The sequence below is a fragment of the Phyllobates terribilis genome, unplaced genomic scaffold (genome assembly GCF_046119375.1).
Source record: "Phyllobates terribilis strain yellow unplaced genomic scaffold, ASM4611937v1 Scaffold_335__1_contigs__length_2066515, whole genome shotgun sequence".
Taxonomy (NCBI): domain Eukaryota; kingdom Metazoa; phylum Chordata; class Amphibia; order Anura; family Dendrobatidae; genus Phyllobates; species Phyllobates terribilis.
The window spans coordinates 745,903-772,633 of NW_027363095.1; the positions used below are offsets into that span (position 1 = coordinate 745,903).

Genomic DNA, 26,731 nt, shown 5'->3' on the forward strand with positions numbered 1-26,731 from the left:
TATCAATAGGGTCACCAAGGATATTATGGAATAATGTCCATAGTGTTGGCATGATCGCTTGTGTATTGAGATTTTCAGGTATACTCCTTATCCGGATATTATTGTGATTTTCTTGGTCATCAACCATATTAAACAGATGGTTTATTTGCTGACTGTGACTATCCAGTGTTAGTTTCTGAGCATTATGATGGTCCACAACTTGTACGACATCATCCTCTAATCTCTGTACCTTGTCAGTAAGATGTGACAGGATAGAAGTGAGGGGACGTATTTCAGTATTGTATATATTGCTCTCGCTCTTGTTTAGTAGGGATAGACACAAAATATGAAATACAAATCAATTATGGCGTTCCCCATATCAGAATCCCCTGTGGCTGGGGAGTAAATTTCCCTGTGAAGCAAGCGCTGCTCAGTATGTGTTTCGGTGAGAGTACAGGGAGATTTGTGGTGCAGTTTTCTTGTGAAGCCTACATTAAGAGAGAAGTTGGCGCAGGATTTATAGGCTTGGCTATCTGGCATCATGAGAGTTAAGACTGCTTTTTTCCAAGCTAAGATGAGGCAGTAATGGCTCAAGAGCAGGAAGATAAGACTTTCAATAAGAAACACTGCATACCAGACATGCTGACAGAGGTGGAGGACCTCAGATTAATCTCTGATATCTTGTCTTTCTTTCTCATATCGGACGTCATGTTTGAGACTGTAAAGTGCTTATAATTCCCCCAGGAACACGGTCTGAAGAGAGTGCTTTCAGTGTGTGCATTCTCTTGGTGCTATGTCCAGGCCATGTCCTTCCTGTTGATGTTCAATACATCCGAAGGCGGCATTGATTGTGAGCAGGATTGTGTGATGTAACAATCTTGTGTCATGTAACAATCTTGTGTGAGCCCCGGGAACTCGAGTTGTGACACCAATGGAACGGCACCAGAACGGGAGGTGCATATGAGTGTTTTTATTTTAACAAGGCCAAACATGAGGAATGAGAAGGAGTTGTCCTAGTAGTGGAAAACCCCTTAATGAAGATACAATTTTCGGTTAAAAATGAAAAAGGCTTCTCCCCAGTGTGACTTCTCTGAAGTTTATTAAGAGTTGATTTCCATGTAAAACATTTCCCACATTAACAACATGAAAATGGCTTCTCGTCTGTGTGAGTTCTCTGGTGACTAAGAAGTGATGATTTCTTCACAAAACATTTCCCACATTCTGAACAAGAAAAAGGCTTCTCCCCTGTGTGAGTTCTCTGGTGCTTAATAAAATCTGAATTATCGTTAAAACATTTCCCACATTCTGTACAGGAGAAAGGCTTCGCCCCTGTGTGGGTTCTCTGGTGCTTAATCAAAGCTGATTTCTGGCTAAAACTTTTCCCACATTCTGAACAGGAAAAAGGCTTGTCCCCTGTGTGAGTCCTCTGGTGTATAACCAAAGCTGATTTCTGGATAAAACATTTCCCACATTCCAAACAGGAAAAAGGCTTCTCCCCTGTGTGAGTTCTCTGGTGTATAACCAAAGCTGATTTCTGGATAAAACATTTTCCACATTCTGAACATGAAAAAGGCTTCTCCCCTGTGTGAGTTCTCTGGTGCTTAACCAAATCTGATTTCTGGTTAAAACATTTCCCACATTCTGTACAGGAAAAAGGCTTCTCCCCTGTGTGAGTTATCTGATGTCTGATAAAACTTGATTTCAATGTAAAACATTTTCCACATTCTGAACAAGAAAATGGCTTCTCCTCTGTGTGACTTCTCTGGTGATTAACAAGATTTGATTTCTGGTTAAAACATTTCCAACACTTGAAACAAAAAAATCTATTCTCTGCTGTGTGAATGCTTTGATGTTTAAGAAAAGACTTTTGAAGGGGAAAACTATTTCCATATTCTGAACATGAAAATGGCTTCTTTGCTTTAGGAGCAATTTGTTTTTTAATGCTTATTTTGTGACTATGATTTTCCTTAGTAGTCGGTAATGAATCAGAAGACCGGACCTGTTTCAAATGATCAGATGACAGATCTTTGCTGTGAAGAGATGATGGTATATCTGGAGTAATGGCATTCACTTCAATTGTATCTTGTTTGATCTCAAGATCATCTGATTTAAAAATTGAAGATGTCAGCTGTCCCTCTGATCTCCTGGTACAGTCATCTGCCAAGAATAAAACCAATTATTATTTATGAATAACATATCCTTAAAATTTATATTGTTGAATATTGCTACTTAAACTCTCTGCAAAAATGTACATTATGTAAAAGTATCATTATCTACCAAGAAAACATATCACAGAAAAAAATCAGCCTTACCAACACCAAATCAGATAACAAATGCACTAGCATTTTAGTGTTGGTTGGGTGTACTGGGGTGTCTGTCCATGTGGGGTGTACTTATATAGTGCTGGGCAGCCGTCCTGAACTAATAGTATGGGCATCATCAATAGGCTACGCCAGACACTGTGCATCACACCTACCTGTGTGACTGGTGTCCTATGCAAGCTTCATCTGTGTGCATCTTTAATACTAGGCAACCACACCCTCCATGAATTGGTAGGTTTGTGAGTGGTTGCTCCACCAGTATTTTGCACCAGCGCTGACCCCCCCCCCTTTATCATGGGGGTCTGCTGCATCCTGCTAGTGCATTTGTTATATGATTTGGTGTTAGTAAGGCTGTATCTTTTTCTGTGATTTTTTTAAAATTTTGACCTATGTTAGCCGTCATTATTCACCAAGACAATAACAGTTCACAGTCTAATAGAAAACCTCATAGAATGAACCAGTGGATCGTAGTGTTCAACTGTTTGTTCATTCTGCCTCCCAAATATGGAATAAAAAGCCACCAAACAATGTTATGTAGGCAAAAATAATATCAATAAAAACGTCTACTCATCTCACAAAAAACAAGTCCCCACTCAGGTCCACCATCTGTCAATGGAAAACCAGAGGTTTCCACATTATTAGCGGCTCAAAGGCTTTTGAAAAGCAACATGGCTTCCATAAACCAATCCAGCAATATCCGCTCTCCCAAAGTCAGATCTCCCCCTCGCTTCTGAGCCTTGCAGTGCGCCCAAACCACATTTAGCCTCCATGTATTTGGCATTACTATAGTGAGAAGTACCCACTTAATTTACGGTGTGTGTCTCCTGGAGCACAATCTGGACACTATGTGTTGGGTAATGAAATTATATATTTGTAATTTTCACTCTCCATCATCCACTGCGCGCTAATTTCTGTGCCTGTGGAGTCAAAATAGTCACTACTCCTATAGATTATTTCACTGAGGGTTATAATTTCCAAAATGGAGTCACTTTATGGGGATTTCTCCTGCTCTAGTTTTCTGCAATTTGGTCACATTAGGGCTTCTGCAAATGGTGGGTCCCATCTCCTCTGGGATCTGCTCCTGCGACATCTGCTTCTCTCACCAGAAGCCGCCTTATTCATCCTGCAGGTGGCGCTGGTGATGGAAGAGACGTCAGAACCAGAAGCTCTGGGCGGCGCAGGCTCTGTCCAGCCACTAAGATTAGGGTGCCTGGGACCAGTAGTACCATCCAGTCTGGCAGTATGGGTGTGTGCTGTCCAGCTGGAGTAATCTGCTCCCTGCTTCAGCCATTTGGAGAGCACCACACCCTACTAAAGCTGGAAGCATATTGATGGAAGCTGCCAGATCCAGCCTTGTTCTCCTCTGGTTCAGTCCTCTGTGCTCAGCTCCCGGCTTGTGTATTTGATTCCTGTTGTGACCTCGGCCCGTTTACTGACTACTTTTGTGTGATTTTGTATTTTCTCTGACCTCCATGTTCTGACCCGGCTATCTGACTATTCTTCTTGGCATCTCACACCACAGAACATTAGGTAACACTGTGGCCCAAGCTTAGGGGGTCTCTGTCTAAGTCCAAGTCCATGTAGAGGGGTTAAAGGATGATGAGCAAGGCAAACCCTGGGATCTGGAAAATGGAGTAGATAGCGCCAAGCCTGTTCGTGGTGGCCATCTTTTGAGCAGCCAGGTGACAACGAACAGTGTCCCCAATACATTGTGTCTGCAAACTATCCCAGCAAAATCTGCATTCAAATAGCTAAATGGCGCTCCTTCCCTTTTTAACGTGCCATGTGCCCAGACAGTAGTGTACAGCTGTATATAGGGTATTGTCAGATTCAAGAGAAGTTGGAAGTTTGTAAGGTCCATTTGTTTCCTATTATCCTTTGTGAAGAATTCCAAAGTTATCACCATATAAAGTGACACACGTCAGATTTGAAAAATGGGCTCAGATAGGAACACAAAACTGGCTGCAGGAAGGGGTTAAATCAGAGTATTTTGGTCACTAACTACTATAGTCAAAACTGAGTATAGACCATAACACATCTACTGAAATGATCAAACTCAACAGTCTTCATCAGTAAGTAGTGAGTAACTAGTGGTGAAACCTCTCTGGGGTAATTAGAGTATGGAGCTCAGGGGCTCTTGGCAATCTAAACTATCATAAGGGACAATATTTTCTGTCAGATGAGTTTCAAGAAGAAATATTAGACGTTCAAAGAGAACTTTTTATAATAGTGCAGAGCTGAGGCGTGTTAAATTTAGCTTAGAGATATATCATGTTTTCTGTATAGTTTATCACAATCCTGTTTGAAGTTAGTCGGTTTTAAAAGAAATTGAAAAGTCAGGATAAAGGGAAACTCTGCTGTTATTGTACAGAGATTCACACTTGGCCCTCACTGCACATTTAATGTTGTAGATCATAAAAGTAAAGTTTGGCCAGAAAGACTGGACCTGGTCTTGTAGGAACCATATGAGCACATTCAGCAGCACAGAAGGGAGAGAAGGTAGATTCATCCAATAAGATATCAGGGTTCTAGGAAGCCAACAGCATCATTACCCTCCGCTTTCTCTTACAGGCCCATCATAATATTTTTTTCAAGTGATTTTCTGGCTTTGTAGTTTACAGATCTGGGCAGGTAACGGTCAGCGTCTTCTAATCCCAGGGGGTAGGTAGATCCTCCAGGTTGTAAGTTCTATGGAAAAGGGTTTCAATGCCCAAAATCATTTGAACAGTTTTGGGTGGAAGAGAATGTTGTGGTCTAGAGACAAAATGGTGATCACACGATTGTGATACGGCCGGACTACACCACTGATAAAGCAGCCACAGCCGGTGACTGAGAAGAATCTGTGACTTCTCTGCATTTAGTGGTTACTACTCACCTGGGTAGTCATATGTAGGAATCTCCTCTTTACACCGCTCATAACCCCTTACATATGCCTCTATAGTATTAATATGGTTGAGATCTTCACCCTGAAACAAATATTGTAAAAGTCACAAACAGATGAGAAGTCACATCTATGATCAGCTCTAATCCTGCCATCTCCACCGTTCTCATTACACGAGTATAAAACATATAAAACTGGTGGATAAAACAAGACTGAACACAAGACCTTCACAGCCGTCTACACATCATAGGGGAGATCTCAGGACACCTTCTCTCCATCTACCTGATGATCCTGAGGAACATTGGGATCTTCTTGTTTACAGTTCTGTGGAAGAAAAGGATGGGGACATCTCTCCGGTGTTGTCCTCTTACTGGATAGATCTGGAGGAAACACATACAGGGACTGAATTCATTCTTTACATACAGATAATTATAGGCCGTGTGTATTTAGTCCTGTCTATTACCTGGTGATGTGAGGGGCTGGGGAACCTCCATCATGACGTCTTTGTACAAATCTTTGTGTCCTTCTAAATACTCCCACTCCTCCATGGAGAAATAGACAGCGACATCCTGACATCTTATAGGAACCTGACAAACACAATGATACCGTCATCCCCCCGATCCTTTCATAGCGTTACAGTATAATGTCCCAGCATTCCCAGCAGTGTCACCTCTCCAGTCAGCAGCTCAATCATCTTGTAGGCGAGTTCTAGGATCTTCTGGTCATTGATGTCCTCATGTATCAGGGGGTGAGATGGAGGCCTCGTGATTGGGCTCAGGGGTCTTCCCCATCCCTCAGACACAGGGTCCTGACAGCGCTCACTAGAGGTCTTCTTCACTACTGTGTAATCCTGGTTATGGAGAGACACATTAATAAATCTCACTGCAGACATTTCCAGAGTCCTCACCTCTCCAGTTCTGTCCATCTGTTATTCCCATAGATAAGAATGATGTAATGTGACGTCATCAGAATCTCTCACCTCTCCAGTAAACCGGAAGAGGATCTCTAGGGTGAGGTGTAATATCCTCTCTGCCATCGTGTCTCTATCCATATCCGTCTTTGATGGGTCCATAAGGAAAATTCTCTTAAATAGAAGATCTTCACTGAGAGGATCTGATATTGTGTAATAATACAATTACTGGAGATAATAAGGGGAAACATATGAGGAGATATATTATTTTACAGTATTTAGTTTTCTGCTTTACATCTAGTAATAAAACCTATATATTTTAAGCCACAGACAACAAGCAGTTTCTTCCTTGGAGTCTGTAGCTGAACACGTTTCTCAAAGACTCATCTTTCATAAAGCTAATTCTCGTCTCATTTACCGACACTGCAATCGGCATTAGCAATACTGCAGGATATATTCATTACACGTGACATGAGAAATAACTACTTCATGAGGATGACGAAATCTTCATCTTCAACTACGATTCTACAAACATATTTAGCCAGAGTTCTTCACTGACTACATCTCCACCGGCCGTCTATATGAATGTTTCCCGTCTTCCCCGGACTGTAATCTTCTATCACGTTAGATCTCATGTCTGATTCACACACAGAAGTTTGAGGCTTTGATACACGGTAAAGTTTTTAATATTAAACAGAGTAGGACTATCCTGAATGGGTTCCTTCTACCATGGGGGGATAGCTTTGATGCTATTTTTGATCAAAAACAGTGTTACTAAGAACCCTATTTTATTTAAATGCACTTTTGGTTTTTATTTATTTACAGCAGGGTTTATGATCATTTTTTTTCTTATAGTTTTTTTCTAATTTATGGCCATAGTAAACATGCATTTATGTGCTGCATGGATACCAACTTAAACCAAGCTCAAATTCTGTGTTTTTTCACGGGCACCATAGTGGCCCTGTGGGCTGCTGCTATGGATGATACACCCCTAACTATCATATGGTAAAAATCTCATAGGTCCTGGATTTATTAGTATCTGCACGAAGAATGGGGCTAAGTGAGTATTTATTAACGGGAATCCACTTCACCGACGACCCCACAGCCAGCAAGCATCAGAATCTTCACTTAATAAAAAGCCATTTCTCAGCAAACAGACCTCTAATATGAGGCATACAGGTATGTATAGATTCACATTTCTATCGCTTGTATGCCAATATTAGAGGTCAGATAAGTCCCAGGGGGTGACAGATTCCCTTTCATCAGCCGTGGGGTAATCATAAAACCAGATATGTATCAAGGTATTGTAAGGTGGCTAATGGTTATGTAGTCGATGGGAGGCATGTGTCACAGAGATGGCTGGTCTCTGTGTTGTAACCCGGAGTGTTTCTCAAGAGCAGATAAGCACTAAGGGGATCGGTTGGTGCATCTGGGAGCCGGGTTACGGGTAGCTAGGAGAGAATGGGAGAGTCCAGCTACCCACATACCTCACCTCTGGGTGTGGTTAACAGCCTATAAAATGGAGGCTGTTGTTTGGCACATGGTCTGTGTGTTTGGAGGGAGAAGGCCTACTGTGTATGTTTGTCTTCAGACCAAGCCAGGACACTAGACGCTACCCCAGCTTGTGTGCCGCACAAGCCTGGCTGAGCAGAGACCTGCTAAGGACATTTACTTTGCTTGCCTGATCTAAAGGCTATTTTCTTTTCTGTTTGGCTTCTGGGTTTATGAAGCAATAAACCCACATGAACTTTTAAAGGAACATGCCTCCTGTTTTCCTCCTGTCACACCCAAGTGAGTAAAACCTCCACAATTAGTGTTAGACTTGCGGGCAGCGTTCCCAGCAGAGATGTATGAGTGCTACAGGATGGACTGCATGCCCTGGGTGAAGTCTGTCGCAAGCCAGCAAGCATCGCCAGACGAAATGGAGGACCTGCTTAAACACCTGGTCCAGTCGCAGCAGCATCAACAGGAGACCAACAGGCTGTAGTTACAGCAGATTCAGCAGCACTAGCATAAACAACGTCAGCAGATGCAGCTTCTGGCAACCGCCATCCAGGACAGGATGAGCGCTCCAACCCCAGGTCCGACTGATGACTCCCATGTCCGGAAGGCAGCATGACGAGCTTTGCAGAAAATGACCCTGGGGGATGAGACCTTCCTGATGGTGTTTCAAAGGGTCACCGAGAGGGAGAAATTTCCACAAGAGCAGTGGGCAGAGGTACTGTCGCAATACTTGACTTCGAGAGCCCCAGAAGTACGCGTAGTAGGCGTACTATGATTTAGCTTTGCAGGACGCCCTATTTAGCTTTGCATAGTACGCCCTATTTAGCTTTGCATAGTACGCCCAAAAGGCATACTATGATTTAGCTTTGCAGGATGCCAAAGAGTATGGCAAGCTAAAAACTGAGATTCTCGCATGCTTGGGTTGACAATGACTATCAGGGCACAGCGGGTTCGTATCACTGGAACAAACCACCTCCGTCCCAAATGTTTGACCTGCTGCACCTGGTCCAGAAGTGGCTGAGCCAGAGTCCTCAATGTCTGCGCAGATGGTAGAGTGGGTGGTGATGGACCGGTTTGTGCACTCCCTGCCGAGGCCCATACAGCCGTGGGTTGCCCAGGGTGATCCCTGGTATGTGGGTGAACTGGTCGGACTGATCGAGAGATACCAGGGAGTTGAAGGTTTCTTGGGAAGGCAGCCCACTACATACTGGAGTTCCCAACAGGGGGTGGAGGCCCAAAAGGTGGTGGGACTTCCAAGGTCCAAATGGACGAGGGAGGTGGTGCCCAAGGTCCATACAGGTGATGTCGTTTGTTGGAGGTGCCACGGCCCAGACCATATAGCCGCCCGTAGTCCCCTGACCCTTGAGCCGATGGACTGCAGCATAGGACAACGTTGTTCATATTATGCTTATCCGGCCTGCAGTGTGAACTGTCCACCCACCGAGGGGCCACAAGCATGCCACGTGAAGGTGAACAGATGGGAAGTAACGGCACTGCTAGACTCCGGGAGCCTGGTGACCCTTATGAGGGCCACCCTTCCTCTCCAAATGATCCTGGGGAAAAAAGTCGGCGTTCAGTGCATTCATGGTGATGCTAAAGACTACCCTACGGGCCAGAGTGGACATTGAAAAGGCCCACGGTACAGAGTCCCACGAGGTCGGCGTCGTTCAGGACTTGTTGCACCCTATTATTATAGGCTGGAACTTTTGTTTGTTTTGGGATCTGTGGGGGAAGGGTTCTGGGTTCGCTGGCTCAGATAAGAAAAAAAATTAACCCTAAAGGAGGTATCACCACACCCAGAGTCAGACAGGTTTCCTTTTTGTGTCCTTGTGGGGGATGAGGAGGTAGTGCCCCCTGAGTCTGCCATTCCAGAGTTAGGGGTGACCAGCGAGAATTTTGGGTCTGCCCAACATAGGGACCTAACTCTGAAGGAAGCCTTTAATAATGTCGCTATTATAAATGGGGTTGCACAGGAGTTGGGGGCTGACACAAGGTTTCCCCATTTTATGATGAGTAAGGAGTTGTTGTACTGGGTCAAGAAAGTGAGGGAGGAGAGTGTGGAGCAGTTAATAGTGCCGGGCTCCTTTAGACGGAAGGTGTTGGACATGGCCCATTCACATTTCTTGGGGGGACATCTGGAAGTGGAAAAAACGCAGGAACGGATCGTGCAAAGGTTCTATTGGTGAACATTGGACATAATTTCAAAAAACATCACAGTAAAAGAGAATACCTTACCAACACCAGGTCAGATTGCCAATGCACTGCAGGATGCAGCAAGCCTACATAATAAAGGCAGGGCCAGCACATGTGCAAAATACTGAAGCAGACAGCCACTCACTAACCTACCAAATTCATGGAGGGGGCGGCTGTGTAGTATTATACATGCACACCGATGGAGTCTGCATAGGACGGGCGCCAGTCCTTTATCATTGAGGCTTGCTGCATCCTGCAGTGCATTGGTAATCTGACCTGGTGTTGGTAAGGCATTATCTTTTAGGCTATGTGCCCACGATGCAGAAATGCTCCGGATTTTTTCCTGAGCGTTTCTGCATCTCCCTGGCAGAAAAAACGCATGAGGATTGTACGAAAGTTAAGCATTGTTCACATGCGGGTTGTCAAGCGCTTTCCAAGCGATTTTAGCATCACTTGGAAAGTGCTTGACAACTTGGTCACACTATATAAATCCATGCAACCGGCATGGATTTATATAGGGTGACTGAAAGAATGGTAAATAATAAAAAATAGGTAAAAAAAGGTAAGTATAATGTATATTTTTTATTTTATTCTTTTTTTTACAGGTTCTATTGTACCCGGGTCCGGAGGAGAGTCTCTTTTTCTCCAAACCCGGGTACCATAAGCACATTGAAAAGCATGGATTCCGCATCTGCAGATGCAATGATGCGGATTCCATGTGTTCCAATGCAAGTCAATGGCGGCGAAAACACCGCGCTAACGCAAAATAATTGGTAGTGCTGGGGATTTTTCCGCAATGATAATCCGCAGCGGAAATTTACGCAGCATGTGCACAGCACATGGGATTATCATTGGGGAACATGGCAGACCTTCTACCAAGCGTTTTTTAAGCGTTTCTGCAGCGGAATTGCCGCTGCGGAAACGCTTTAAAAAAGGATAGTGGGAATACAGCCTTACTGTGATGTTTTTTGAAATTATGTCCAATGTTCACCATTTTTAATGTTTAGTGTTAGGGCTCGCAAGTATGAGGACCCTTGACGTTTGGGTTGCGAGCTTGTGTATTTTGGCCAAAATATCGACCAATACCTCATGTGGTGTATTTATCTTATACACTATTTTTCATCTTTTTTGCACATTTTTTTGCAGGATGCAGCCAGGCCTCTTTAGTGTTGGCTGGATGAATTGGGGCTTCTGTCTTGTGGGGGTGCACGTATATAGTGCTGGGCAGCCCGCCTGATCTAATAGTATGGGCGTCATCAACAAGCTGCAAGCCAGAAACTGTGCATCGCACATATCTGTGTGACTGGCGCCCTATGCAGACTCCATCGGTGTGCATGTATAATACTACACAGCCACCCCCTCCATGAATTGGTAGGTTAGTGAGTGGCTGTCTGCATCAGTATTTCGCACATGTGCTGGCCCCGCCTTTATCATGGAGGCTTGCTGCATCTGGTGTTGGTAAGGCATTATCTTTTACAAAGGTTCTATTGGCCTGGATGTCACCGGGAAATATTTAAGTATTGCAGGTCTTGCACTACGTGCCAGTTAACCGCCCCCACCTCTCACTTTTGAAGTCCCCTCGTGCCATTGCCCATTATTGAAGTGCAATTCGAGAGAATTCCTATGGACTTGGTCAGTCCCCTGGTTGAATCTGCTCGTGGGCATCAATTTATATTGGTTATCCTGGACTATGCCACACGCTATCCTGAAGTGATTCCACTGAGAAACTCCTCCGCAAAGAATATATCCCGTGAGTTGGTCCATGTTTTTTCCCCAACAGGCTTACAAAAGGGAGATACTCACCGACCAGGAAATTCCCTCTATGAGTAAGGTGATGAGGGAGTTATGCAAAGCCCTCCAAATCTCCAAACTGAGGACTTCAGTATAACATCACCAGACAGATAGCTTAGTCGAAAGGTTTAACAAGACTCTGAAGGAGTATACTGAGGAAGGACATAGAAAGGAACAGTAGAGACTGGGACTGTCTCCTACCGTATCTGTTGTTCTCCAACCGAAAGGTTTCACAGGCCTCTACAGGGTTCTCGCCATTCGAACTTCTGTATGGCCGACATTCGCGGGGTCTTCTAGATGTCACAAAGGAAATCTGGGAAGCCAAATTCACGCCCCACAGGAGCGTCATCGAGCACGTTGCTCTGATGCAGGAGAGGATTGTGAATGTGATGCCCATCGTAAAAGAACATCTCCTCCAGGCAATAGAAGCTTATGCCAGAGTCTACAACCGGTCAGCCAGAGTGAGGCAATTCAATCTGGGAGACCGGAGTCCTCATGCTAATTCCTAGGGTGGAAAGTAAGTTCTTGGCCAAGTGGCAAGGGCAAAATAAGATGGTGGAAAAAGTGGGTGAACTGAACTACAAGGTTCATCAACCGGGACGACGTAAGCCGTACCAGATATACGACATCAACCTCATCAAGCCGTGGCAAGACAGAGAGGCTGTGGAAGCTCCATGCTTTCTGGGCAAACTAAAAGGTGAAGTTGGAGGAGTCGCAATAGCGGAAATGCTAACGAAGGCCAAGAAACAGCAGTGTCGGGAGTTGATGCAGAAGAACAGGGATCTGTTCTCAGAATTGTCGGGCTGCATAAGGGTCATAGAACACAAGGCTCTGACGGAGCCACATGTGCGGGTGAACTTGAAGCCCTATCTGATACCTGAGGCCCGACGAGAGTTGATATCCAAAGAGGTAGCTTGTATGCTGAAGCTCAGTGTCATTGAAGAATTCAAGAGCAGTTGGTTGAGCCTGATCGTCTTGGTCCCAAATCCCAATGGTGAGTGGAGATTCTGCAACGACTATCGGAAGTTGAATGAGGTTTCCAAATTTGATGCATATCCAATGCCACGCGTCGTTGAGCTGATCAAGAGGCTTGGGCCAGAAAGGCACATAACCACCTTGGATCTGATGAAGGGATATTGGCAGATCCCCATGGCACAGGTAGCCAAAGAGAAGACTGCGTTTTCTACGCCGGACGGATGCTTCCAGTATGCCCGGATGCCGTTTGGACTGCAGGGGGCCCCTGCAAAATTCCAGAGAGCTATGGATTGCATCATTGCATCCCATAAGAAATATGCCGCAACATACCTGGACAATACTATCTTCAGTCCAGACTGGGAGAGTCATCTGGAAAAGATTCAGGCTGTGTTTGATGCTCTGAGGAAGGTGGGGTTTTCAATAAACTCGAAGAAATGTGGCATGGGGAAATAAGAAGCCAAGTACTTCGGATATGTAGTGGGTAGAGTCGAGATAAAACCCCAAAATACTAAAGTAGAAGCAATCCAAAATTGTCTGAGACCGGTGTCGAAAAAGCAAGTCAGAGCCTTCCTGGGAATCGTGGGATACTACAGGAAATTCATCCCAAACTTCGCCATGATGGCCGCACCCCTGACTGACCTCCTTAAAGGGACAAAATCAGCCAAGGCCAAGTGGACTGCAGCGGCGGAGACATCCTTTCAAAAGATGAAACTGGCTCTGTGTAGGCAACCGGTCCTGGTTGCCCCGAACTTCAAGAAAGAGTTTATACTCCAGACAGATGCCTCAGATGTCGGGTTAGCAGCAGTCTTTTCCCAGGAGATACAAGGGGAGGAGCACCCTGTCCTCTACCTGAGTAGAAAGCTGTCCTCCTGCGAGAAAAATTATTTGGTCATAGAGCAGGAACGCTTGGCTATAAAGTGTGCGGTGGACAGATTATTATCTGACTATGCTCCACTCCGATGGATGAGGAAAAAAAGTGAAAAAATGCCAGAGTCACCCTCGGGTTTTTAGCCCTACAGGACTCCTACTTCCCTGTAGAACATAGAGCAAGGAAGCTACATGGTAATGCCGATGATCTCTCGAAAATCCCCTGTCTGGTAGTAAAAGGTGTCAAGCCCACGACTTTAGGCAGAGGGGGGGGGGGGTATGAAAGGTGGCTAATGATCGAGTAGTCAATGGGAGGTATGTGTCACAGAGATGGCTGGTCTCTGTGATGTAACCCGGAGTGTTTCTCTAGGGCACATAAGTACTAAGAGGATCGTTTGGCGCACCTGGCAGCCGGGTTACGGGTAGCTAGGAGAGAATGGGCGGGTCCAGCTACCCACATACCTCACCTTTGGGTGTGGTTAACAGCCTATAAAATGAAGGCTGTTGTTTGGCACATGGTCTGTGTGTTTGGAGGTAGAAGGCCTACTGTGTATGTTTGTCTTCAGACCAAGCCAGGACACTGGACGCTACCCCAGCTTGTGTGCCACACAGGCCTGGCTGAGCAGAGACATGCTAAGGACATTTACTTTGTTTGCCTGATCTAAAGGCTATTTGCTTTTCTGTTTGGCTTCTGGGTTTATGAAGTAATAAACCCACATGAAATTTAAGAACATGCCTCCTGTTTTCCTCCCATTGTGCCCCAGTGAGTAAAACCCCTACAATATGTATAAAGGAAAGGGTATGGTACTCACAGAATGTTTCAATAATCCGCCTCAATGCATTTTCCCAACAGGTTCATTAGGAGGCTTGATAGAGGGATGATAATTCATGATGTTCAGCACAGTGTGCCTAATAGCCAGGTGTCCATGTTTAAATATCCCACTTCATCCAAAACCCCTCCCAGACTAGGAGGTTCATTCCCATTCCTAGAGGTGAATTGTCACAGGATATACAGAATAGAGTCTGTCTACAATAATATACTGCGCCTGCGCTACTTCTCATGAGCTAGAGGTTCGATAATGTCCATCACCTCGTGTGCATGTCGGGAAGTGACGTGCTTTATGCTGAAACACCAGATAAACGGATTGCCGCCGCGCCACTCGTACCTGTGACTGCGCATGCCCGCAGTTATCATTCCATCTAGGATCATTGTTCAAAAATGCGCATGGCCAGATGTCGGCGTTCCACACCGGAGTGCATATGGTATTGGATTGCATTCCACCAACAGAAAAATCCTCTCTCTGAGATCAGTATCATGGGAGACTAAAAATAAGTATTGTACATCCTCCCACCATGCAATCGGCATGTGGATCTACTTTATCACTACAAAATATATGGGATGGTGGCCCACAGTATACTCTTAAATGGTCATATTTGACCCCTATTGCATAATTAGAGATACACAAGGAACACCACACTTGTTAGTTACTAAATAGTATAATTGGGATATAACTGATAAGAAATAATTCTGATATAGAAGCTCAGATCTCTTGATGAAGTAAAACAATGTGAACCTCGTTCACAGGGGACGGAGTAGCAATGGGTAGAGTATAAAATCCTAAAATGTAATCCGGAATGGGTCTGTATTCATACAAAACAGGCATAGGAAATTTGCTCATTCAGTCCCTTACGGCCTAATGAATCCAGTCTGGAAATCCACTCACTTTACTTTTAGACGATACATCTATTAAGATCACCACCTCTCACATTGGCTTTAACCACTTGAATGATGCAAAAGGAGATGTCTCTTGTTTCACCTCAATGTGCACTGTTCATGTGTCTCACTAATGGGGTGTCCTGAAGTCACGCCAGGTGTGAGTGCAACGCAGAGAGTCACGCCAGGTGTGAGTGCAACGCAGAGAGTCACGCCAGGTGTGAGTGCAACGCAGAGAGTCACGCCAGGTGTGAGTGCAATGCAGAGGAGAAAGGGAAAGGGAGCCCAGATACTAGGGAAAAGGGGGAAGAGGTGACCTCCTAAACTGGACTAGCATCACCCTGTCTCTACCTAATGTCCCTATACAGCCTCCACAGCTGTCGCCCATCACATGCCTCGCCCAATTATCCCTGGCATAAGGCTATAGCTGGGGGTGGAAGGAGATGAGCACTAGTCAACCTCCGCTAGCACTCTAAAGACAAAAGGGGAAGACAACACAGGGGAATTACAGCTTCGCTTTAGAAGAAACTCCAACAGGGCACACGGCCTCAAGACTCCAAAGAGGACGTGATGCTGCTTCAGCCAAGTTCCAAGTAGAAATGAGTATACCCGGCGACGCCAACATAGACACACCAGGTATATATACACCCAGACTAAATTGAGGTAGAATCTGGGTCCTAAACACAGCCTCCCATCTAGGCAGCTGTCTGCATTGCCAAATGTGGAGATCTCTTGCAAACCCCTGCAGGGCGACTGTCTGTCACCTCTGACACACCCGTGACACCCAACTATGGCGTATTTCGCCCAAATGCCCCTCCACACTCCTCTTAGACTGCCTCTTGGTCGTGCATACATAATCTAGGAGGTAGAGGCATGTGACCACATATACAAGTCCTGAGGTTTTACAGTTGGAATAATCCCTCTGGAAAAAGGTTTCACCTGTAGAGGAACTCGAGAAAGATTTACATGGTCTCATTCAATTACATGTACAACTTTCTGCACATCTAAATAAACCACAGATTCTTCTATCTAGCCATGTCCCCTTGGGTGCAGTTTTTTTTTAGAAACTATGCACTAAACGGTCCCTAATTGACCAACCCTTTCTGAAAGTTATTGTGGGAGTAGATCACACAGCACCCTCAGGTCCAGGTCAGCCACAAGCACATCCTAGTGTTTTCTGAGGATATTAAAGATATGGTCACTCTGATTGTCACAAGTTCCTATTACTTGTGTTATCCCATATTTTTCTTGGCGTCTTGGTTAGGTATGTAGGAGTGTCTCTCTCTCCTCTTTTTCTGCAAACAATCGTGCAGAATCCAAAATGTACTGTGGGTACCTTTTTCCCTGAATCTGGTGTTTATGTCTTTTGCCTGTATATTAATATCTGTGACATTAGAGCAGTTTCTTCTCAACTATAAAAATTGGCCCTTGGATATTGTTTTTTGTTTTTTTTTCAGGAGGATGGGGTGGTGGCTATCCCACTTTAATAGTTTATGGTAGATGAGTGTCCCTAGGGTCCAAACCAGGGCTGTGGAGTCAGAGTCGGTGCCCATTTTGGTGGAGTCGGAGTTGGAGTCGGTATAAAATGGACCCACTCCGACGCCTAAAATATGTAATAAATTGGGTACAATAGTTCAATGCAGTTTGTGAGGAATATTTTTTCATAAGAATTTGGGAAAGTTATGAAATGTTCTATAAATGTCTTTCTTATTCCTGATCTAAGAGTCTAGACTTTTAGCTGAGAAAAATGTGTCCTACTGTAAATTTATCACTTAAACATGAGCCATGTATGAGGGAGTCGGAGTCGTGAAGTCGGAGATGGTGTCATGGAAATTTAGGAGTAGGAGTCGAAGGTTTGGCTTACCGACTCCACAGCCCTGGCTCCCATCCTGTACTTTCTTGATTGGTACATCAAGGAAAGGCAACTGGTAATAATTAAACTCTGATATAAATCTAAGGCCCACTCTATGGATATTGAGTTCCCTGACAAATTCAAGAAATTGTTCACTCGTCCTTGACCAGATGATAAAAATGTTGTCTATATATCTATATCGTGCCCCAATATATGGTTGCCACCACTTATAATCATCCCTGAGTATTTTGGTTTCCTCCCACCAGCCCAGGAATAGATTAGCAAATGAGGGGGCACAGGGGCTGCCCATCGCAGTACCCCTGAGCTCGGGTAAGTATTTCCTGTCAAAAGAAAGACGTTATGAGTAAGAATTAATTTTAGAAGATGGTCCATGAAGTCATTATGTCTGCTACACTCTACTGATCTCGATTTCAGGAAATATCTTACTCCTCTGATACCATCCTCATGCGGTATATTACTGTACAAAGCCTCGATATCTAGTAAGGCCTGCTCCCCTACATGCATGTATACATGCTCGAGGGTCTACATGTAGGGGAGCAGGGAAAGGAAAAACTAACTCCAGAGGGATTATTCCAACTGCAGGACCTCAGGCGGTACCGTGGGAACATTATACTGTGTGGGGGCATCATCCATACTGCATAAGGGGCATAATGGGGGCATTACACTGTGGGGGGCATCATATATACTGCATAAGGGGCATAATTGGGTCATTACACTGTGGGGGGCATCATACATACTGCATAAGGGGCATAATTGCGTCATTACACTGTATGGGGCATCATACATCCTGCATAAGGGGCATAATGGGGGCATTACACTGTGTGGGGGCATCACACATCCTGCATAAGGGGCATAATGGGGGCATTACACTGTGGGGGGAATCATACATCCTGCAAAAGGGAAATAATGGGGGCATTACACTGTGTGGGGCATCATACATACTGCATAAGGGGCATAATGGGGGCATTACACTGTGTGGGGGCATCATACATACTGCATAAGGGGCATAATGGAGACATTACACTGTGGGGGGCATCATACATCCGGCATAAGGGGCATAATGGGGGCATCATACATCCTGCATAAGGGGCATAATGGGGGCATTACACTGTGGGGGGCACCATACATCCTGCATAAGGGGCATAATGGGTGCATTACACTGTGTGGCGGCATCATACATCCTGCATAAGGGGCATAATGGGGGCATTACACTGTGTGGGGCATCATACATACTGCATAAGGAGCATAATGGGGGCATTACACTGTGTGGGGCATCATACATACTGCATAAGGGGCATAATGGGGGCATTACACTGTGTGGGGCATCATACATACTGCATAAGGGGCATAATGGGGGCATTACACTGTGTGGGGGCATCATACATACTGCATAAGGGGCATAATGGGGGCATTACACTGTGGGGGCATCATACATCCAGCATAAGGGGCATAATGGGGGCATTGCACTGTGTGGGGGCATCATACATCCTACATAAGGGCATAATGGAGGTATTACACTGTGGGGGGCATCATACATCCTGCATAAGGGGCATAATGGGGGCATTACACTGTGTGGGGGCATCATACATACTGCATAAGGGGCATAATGGAGGCATTACACTGTGGGGGGCATCATACATCCTGCATAAGGGGCATAATGGGGGCATCATACATACTGCATAAGGGGCATAATGGAGGCATTACACTGTGGGGGGCATCATACATCCTGCATAAGGGGCATAACGGGGGCATTACACTGTGTGGGGCATCATACATACTGCATAAGGGGCATAATGGGGGAATTACACTGTGGGTGGCATCATACATACTGCATAAGGAGCATAATGGGGGCATTACACTGTGTGGGGCATCATACATCCTGCATAAGGGGTATAATGGGGGCATTACACTGTGTGGGGGCATCATTCATCCTGCATAAGGGGCATAATGGGGGCATTACACTGTGTAGGGCATCATACATACTGCATAAGGGGCATAATGGGGGCATTACACTGTGTGGGGGCATCATACATACTGCATAAGGGGCATAATGGAGGCATTACACTGTGGGGGGCATCATACATCCTGCATAAGGGGCATAATGGGGGCATTACATTGTGTGGGGGCATCATACATCCTGCTTAAGGGGCATAATGGGGGCATTACACATCCAGCATAAGGGGCATAATGGGGGCATTACACTGTGTGGGGGCATCATACATCCTGCATAAGGGCATAATGGAGGCATTACACTGTGGGGGGCATCATACATCCTGCACAAGGGGCATAATGGGGGCATTACACTGTGGGGGGACATCATACATACTGCATAAGGGGCATAATGGAGGCATTACACTGTGGGGGGCATCATACATCCTGCATAAGGGGCATAATGGGGGCATTACACTGTGTGGGGGCATCATACATCCTGCATAAGGGGCATAATGGGGGCATTATACTGTGTGGGGCATCATACATACTGCATAAGGGGCATAATGGGGGAATTACACTGTGGGTGGCATCATACATCCTGCATAAGGGGCATAATGGGGGCATTACACTGTGTGGGGGCATCATTCATCCTGCATAAGGGGCATAATGGGGGCATTAGACTGTGTGGGGGCATCATTCATCCTGCATAAGGGGCATAATGGGGGCATTACACTGTGTAGGGCATCATACATACTGCATAAGGGGCATAATGGGGGCATTACACTGTGTGGGGGCATCATACATACTGCATAAGGGGCATAATGGAGGCATTACTCTGTGGGGGGCATCATACATCCGGCATAAGGGGCATTACACTGTGTGGGGGCATCATACATCCTGCATAAGGGGCATAATGGGGGCATTATACTGTGTGGGGCATCATACATACTGCATAAGGGGCATAATGGGGGAATTACACTGTGGGTGGCATCATACATCCTGCATAAGGGGCATAATGGGGGCATTACACTGTGGGGGGCATCATACATCCTGCATAAGGGGCATAATGGGGGCATTACACTGTGTGGGGGCATCATACATCCTGCATAAGGGGCATAATGGGGGCATTACACTGTGTGGGGGCATCATTCATCCTGCATAAGGGGCATAATGGGGGCATTACACTGTGTAGGGCATCATACATACTGTATAAGGGGCATAATGGGGGCATTACACTGTGTGGGGGCATCATACATACTGCATAAGGGGCATAATGGAGGCATTACACTGTGGGGGGCATCATACATCAGGCATAAGGGGCATAATGGGGGCATTACACTGTGTGGGGGCATCATACATCCTGCATAAGGGGCATAATGGGGGCATTACACTGTGTGGGGCATCATACACACTGCATAAGGGGCATAATGGGGGCATTACACAGTGTTACAGCATCATACATACTGCATAAGGAGCATAATGGGGGCAATACACTGTGTGGGGCATCATACATACTGCATAAGGGGCATAATGGGGGCATTACACTGTGTGGGGCATCATACATACTGCATAAGGGGCATAATGGGGGCATTACACTGTGTGGGGGCATCATACATACTGCATAAGAGGCATAATGGAGGCATTACACTGTGGGGGGCATCATACATACTGCATAAGGGGCATAATGGAGGCATTACACATCCTGCATAAGGGGCATAATGGGGGCATTACACTGTGTGGGGGCATCATACATCCTGCATAAGGGGCATAATGGGGGCATTACACTGTGGGGGCATCATACATCCAGCATAAGGGGCATTATGGGGGCATTGCACTGTGTGGGGGCATCATACATCCTGCATAAGGGGCATAATGGAGGCATTACACTGTGGGGGGGCATCATACATCCTGCATAAGGGGCATAATGGAGGCATTACACTGTGTGGGGGCATCATACATACTGCATAAGGGGCATAATGGAGGCATTACTCTGTGGGGGGCATCATACATCCTGCATAAGGGGCATAATGGGGGCATTACACTGTATGGGGGCATCATACATGGGGCATAATGGAGGCATTACACTGTGGGGGGCATCATACATCCTGCATAAGGGGCATAATGGGGCATTACACTGTGTGGGGCATCATACATACTGCATAAGGGGTATAATGGGGGAATTACACTGTGGGTGGCATCATACATCCTGCATAAGGGGCATAATGGGGGCATTACACTGTGGGGGGCATCATACATCCTGCATAAGGGGCATAATGGGGGCATTACACTGTGTGGGGGCATCATACATCCTACATAAGGGGCATAATGGGGGCATTACACTGTGTGGGGGCATCATTCATCCTGCATAAGGGGCATAATGGGGGCATTACACTGTGTGGGGGGCATCATACATCCTGTATAAGGGGCATAATGGGGGCATTACACTGTGTGGGGGCATGATGGGGGCATTACACTGTGTGGGGGCATCATACATACTGCATAAGGGGCATAATGGGGGCATTACACTGTGGGGGCATCATACATCCTGCATAAGGGGCATAATGGGGGCATTACACTGTGTGGGTGCATCATACATCGTGCATAAGGGGCATAATGGGGGCATTACACTGTGTGGGGGCATCATACATACTGCATAAGGGGCATAATGGAGGCATTACACTGTGGGGGGCATCATACATCCTGCATAAGGGGCATAATGGGGGCATTACACTGTGTGGGGGCATCATACATCCTGCTTAAGGGGCATAATGGGGGCATTACACTGTGGGGGCATCATACATCCAGCATAAGGGGCATAATGGGGGCATTGCATTGTGTGGGGGCATCATACATCCTGCATAAGGGCATAATGGAGGCATTACACTGTGGGGGGGCATCATACATCCTGCATAAGGGGCATAATGGGGGCATTACACTGTGTGGGGGCATCATACATACTGCATAAGGGGCATAATGGAGGCATTACACTGTGGGGGGCATCATACATACTGCATAAGGGGCATAATGGAGGCATTACACTGTGGGGGGCATCATACATACTGCATAAGGGGCATAATGGAGGCATTACACTGTGGGGGGCATCATACATCCTGCATAAGGGGCATAATGGGGGCATTATACTGTGTGGGGCATCATACATACTGCATAAGGGGGATAATGGGGGAATTACACTGTGGGTGGCATCATACATCCTGCATAAGGGGCATAATGGGGGCATTACACTGTGGGGGGCATCATACATCCTGCATAAGGGGCATAATGGGGGCATTACACAGTGTTACAGCATCATACATACTGCATAAAGAGCATAATGGGGGCAATACACTGTGTGGGGCATCATACATACTGCATAAGGGGCATAATGGGGGCATTACACTGTGTGGGGCATCATACATACTGCATAAGGGGCATAATGGGGGCATTACACTGTGTGGGGGCATCATACATACTGCATAAGGGGCATAATGGAGGCATTACACTGTGGGGGGCATCACACATACTGCATAAGGGGCATAATGGAGGCATTACACATCCTGCATAAGGGGCATAATGGGGGCATTACACTGTGTGGGGGCATCATACATCCTGCATAAGGGGCATAATGGGGGCATTACACTGTGGGGGCATCATACATCCTGCATAAGGGGCATAATGGGGGCATTACACTGTGGGGGGCATCATACATCCTGCATAAGGGGCATAACGGGGGCATTACACTGTGGGGGGGCATCATACATCCTGCATAAGGGGCATAATGGAGACATTACACTGTGTGGGGGCATCATACATACTGCATAAGGGGCATAATGGAGGCATTACACTGTGGGGGGCATCATACATCCTGCATAAGGGGCATAATGGGGGCATTACACTGTATGGGGGCATCATACATGGGGCATAATGGAGGCATTACACTGTGGGGGGCATCATACATCCTGCATAAGGGGCATAATGGGGGCATTACACTGTGTGGGGGCATCATACATCCTACATAAGGGGCATAATGGGGGCATTACACTGTGTGGGGGCATCATTCATCCTGCATAAGGGGCATAATGGGGGCATTACACTGTGTGGGGGGCATCATACATCCTGCATAAGGGGCATAATGGAGACATTACACTGTGTGGGGGCATCATACATACTGCATAAGGGGCATAATGGAGGCATTACACTGTGGGGGGGCATCATACATCCTGCATAAGGGGCATAATGGAGACATTACACTGTGTGGGGGCATCATACATACTGCATAAGGGGCATAATGGAGGCATTACACTGTGGGGGGCATCATACATCCTGCATAAGGGGCATAATGGGGGCATTACACTGTATGGGGGCATCATACATGGGGCATAATGGAGGCATTACACTGTGGGGGGCATCATACATCCTGCATAAGGGGCATAATGGGGGCATTACACTGTGTGGGGGCATCATACATCCTACATAAGGGGCATAATGGGGGCATTACACTGTGTGGGGGCATCATTCATCCTGCATAAGGGGCATAATGGGGGCATTACACTGTGTGGGGGGCATCATACATCCTGCATAAGGGGCATAATGGGGGCATTACACTGTGTGGGGGGCATCATACATCCTGTATAAGGGGCATAATGGGGGCATTACACTGTGTGGGGGCATCATGGGGGCATTACACTGTGTGGGGGCATCATACATACTGCATAAGGGGCATAATGGAGGCATTACACTGTGGGGGGCATCATACATCCTGCATAAGGGGCATAATGGGGGCATTACACTGTATGGGGGCATCATACATGGGGCATAATGGAGGCATTACACTGTGGGGGGCATCATACATCCTGCATAAGGGGCATAATGGGGGCATTACACTGTGTGGGGCATCATACATACTGCATAAGGGGTATAATGGGGGAATTACACTGTGGGTGGCATCATACATCCTGCATAAGGGGCATAATGGGGGCATTACACTGTGGGGGGCATCATACATCCTGCATAAGGGGCATAATGGGGGCATTACACTGTGTGGGGGCATCATTCATCCTACATAAGGGGCATAATGGGGGCATTACACTGTGTGGGGGCATCATTCATCCTGCATAAGGGGCATAATGGGGGCATTACACTGTGTGGGGGGCATCATACATCCTGTATAAGGGGCATAATGGGGGCATTACACTGTGTGGGGGCATCATGGGGGCATTACACTGTGTGGGGGCATCATACATACTGCATAAGGGGCATAATGGGGCATTACACTGTGTGGGCGCATCATATTTGCTGCATAAGGGGCATAATGGGGGCATTACACTGTGGGGTCATCATACATCCTGCATAAGGGGCATAATGGGGGCATTACACTGTGGGGGCATCATACATCCTGCATAAGGGGCATAATGGGGGCATTACACTGTGTGGGCGCATCATACATGCTGCATAAGGGGCATAATGGGGGCATTACACTGTGTGGGGGCATCATACATCGTGCATAAGGGGCATAATGGGGGCATTACACTGTGTGGGGGCATCATACATCCTGCATGGGGCATAATGGGGGCATTACACTGTGTGGGGGCATCAAACATCCTGCATAAGGGGCATAATGGGGGCATTACACTGTGTGGGGGCATCATTCATCCTGCATAAGGGGCATAATGGGGGCATTACACTGTGTGGGGGCATCATACATCCTGCATAAGTGGCATAATGGGGGCATTACACTGTGTGGGGGCATCATACATGCTGCATAAGGGGCATAATGGGGGCATTACACTGTGTGGGGGCATCATACATCCTGCATAAGGGGCATAATGGAGGCATTACACTGTGTGGGGGCATCATACATCCTGCATAAGGGGCATAATGGAGGCATTATAATGTGGGGGGGCATCATACATCCTGCATAAGGGGCATAATGGGGGCATTACACTGTGTGTGGGCATCATACATCCTGCATAAGGGGCATAATGGGGGCATTACACTGTGTGGGGGCATCTTACATACTGTATAAGGGGCATAATGGGGGCATTACACTGTAAGGGGGGCATCATACATACTGAATAAGGGGCATAATGGAGGCATCATACATCCTGCATAAGGGGCATTACACTGTGTGGGGGCATCATACATGCTGCATAAGGGGCATAATGGGGGCATTACACTGTGTGGGGGCATCATACATCCTGCATGGGGCATAATGGGAGCATTACACTGTGTGGGGGCATCATACATCCTGCATAAGGGGCATAATGGGGGCATTACACTGTGTGGGGGTATCATACATCCTGCATAAGGGGCATAATGGGGGCATTACACTGTGTGGGGGCATCATACATACTGCATAAAGGGCATAATGGGGGCATTACACTGTATGTGGGGCATCATACATTCTGTATAAGGGGCATAATGGGGGCATTACACTGTGTGGGGGCATCATACATCCTGCATAAGGGGCATAATGGGGGCATTACACTGTGTGGGGGCATCATACATCCTGCATAAGGGGCATAATGGGGGCATTACACTGTGTGGGGGCATCATACATACTGCATAAAGGGCATAATGGGGGCATTACACTGTGTGGGGGCATCATACATACTGCATAAAGGGCATAATGGGGGCATTACACTGTGTGTGGGGCATCATACATTCTGTATAAGGGGCATAATGGGGGCATTACACTATGTGGGGGCATCATACATCCTGCATAAGGGGCATAATGGGGGCATTACACTGTGGGGGCATCATACATCCTGCATAAGGGGTATAATGGGGGCATTACACTGTGGGGGCATCATACATCCTGCATAAGGGGTATAATGGGGGCATTACACTGTGTGGGGGGCATCATACATACTGCATAAGGGGCATTACACTGTGTGGGGGCATCATACATCCTGCATAAGGGGCATAATGGGGGCATTACACTGTGGGGTCAGTAAAGGGGTCCTGTACTATGAGAACAATACGTTTCCTCCCTTCCTGTCTCCATAGTTGGGTCGTATGTATCTATTACAGGAAACAGAACAAAAACCTTATGATTCTTATAAAGGGGCAACACAAGACCCCAAAAGAGTCTCCGTGCTGAAGCGGTTAATGCCCCCTGCGCCCAGTAATGGGGTCTCCACATACCTCCAACCTGCAGAGCCGCCTCCACATATATGGCTGCTCTGTGCGCACAGGAGCTGTGATGAGGTCACAGGAGGGGAGGAGTCAAGGGTCACATGATCAGGGGCCTCAGTGGATGCAGGACTCTGCTGTGCTGGTTGTCATGGTGCTGGATGAGCTGAAGTTTATGTGTGGGGTCAGGAGGGGTTTACAGTGTGGATGTAGCAGAGCCGCGTGTGTACGAGGTGTACGGAGCAGAGCCGCGTGTGTACGAGGTGTACGGAGCAGAGCCGCGTGTGTACGAGGTGTACGGAGCAGAGCCGCGTGTGTACGAGGTGTACGGAGCAGAGCCGCGTGTGTACGAGGTGTACGGAGCAGAGCCGCGTGTGTACGAGGTGTACGGAGCAGAGCCGCGCGTGTACGAGGTGTACGGAGCGGAGCCGCGCGTGTACGAGGTGTACGGAGCAGAGCCGCGCGTGTACGAGGTGTACGGAGCAGAGCCGTGTGTGTACGAGGTGTACGGAGCAGAGCCACGTGTGTACGAGGTGTACGGAGCAGAGCCGTGTGTGAGCGAGGTGTATGGAGCGAAGCCGTGCGTGTACGAGGAGTGCATATCTGTGCGCTGTAAGGTCGCAGCTGGACAGGTTGTGGACGGGAGGTATGTGTCCCCGAA

The 26,731-nt window shown here is 46.8% G+C and overlaps 2 protein-coding genes across 2 annotated transcripts in view; one reads left to right on the top strand and one right to left on the bottom strand.

Annotated features, from left to right (window-relative positions):
- Window positions 1-26,731, top strand: part of LOC141221830 (gastrula zinc finger protein XlCGF66.1-like) — a 344,164-nt gene that overhangs the window by 40,527 nt on the left and 276,906 nt on the right. The window lies entirely within an intron of this gene.
- On the bottom strand, window positions 878-26,172 carry LOC141221823 (uncharacterized). Its single transcript, XM_073666587.1, has 7 exons — window positions 26,083-26,172; window positions 6,161-6,319; window positions 5,852-6,031; window positions 5,645-5,768; window positions 5,464-5,561; window positions 5,176-5,266; window positions 878-2,136 (listed from the first exon to the last, which is right to left on the bottom strand). The coding sequence occupies exons 2-7, from the start codon at window positions 6,251-6,253 to the stop codon at window positions 1,115-1,117; spliced, it is 1,608 nt and encodes a 535-aa protein (XP_073522688.1). The 5' UTR covers window positions 6,254-6,319; window positions 26,083-26,172; the 3' UTR covers window positions 878-1,114.

What these genes read in the sequence shown, in the direction of transcription:
- LOC141221823 (XM_073666587.1), bottom strand. Translation starts at nt 6,253, where the DNA reads ATGGACCCATCAAAGACGGATATGGATAGAGACACGATGGCAGAGAGG. An exon ending in TCTTCCGGTTTACTGGAGAG is followed by an intron (nt 6,032 to 6,160) that starts GTGAGAGATTCT and finishes CTCCATAACCAG; the next exon opens with GATTACACAGTAGTGAAGAA. An exon ending in TCCTACATATGACTACCCAG is followed by an intron (nt 2,137 to 5,175) that starts GTGAGTAGTAAC and finishes TATTCTTGGCAG; the next exon opens with ATGACTGTACCAGGAGATCA.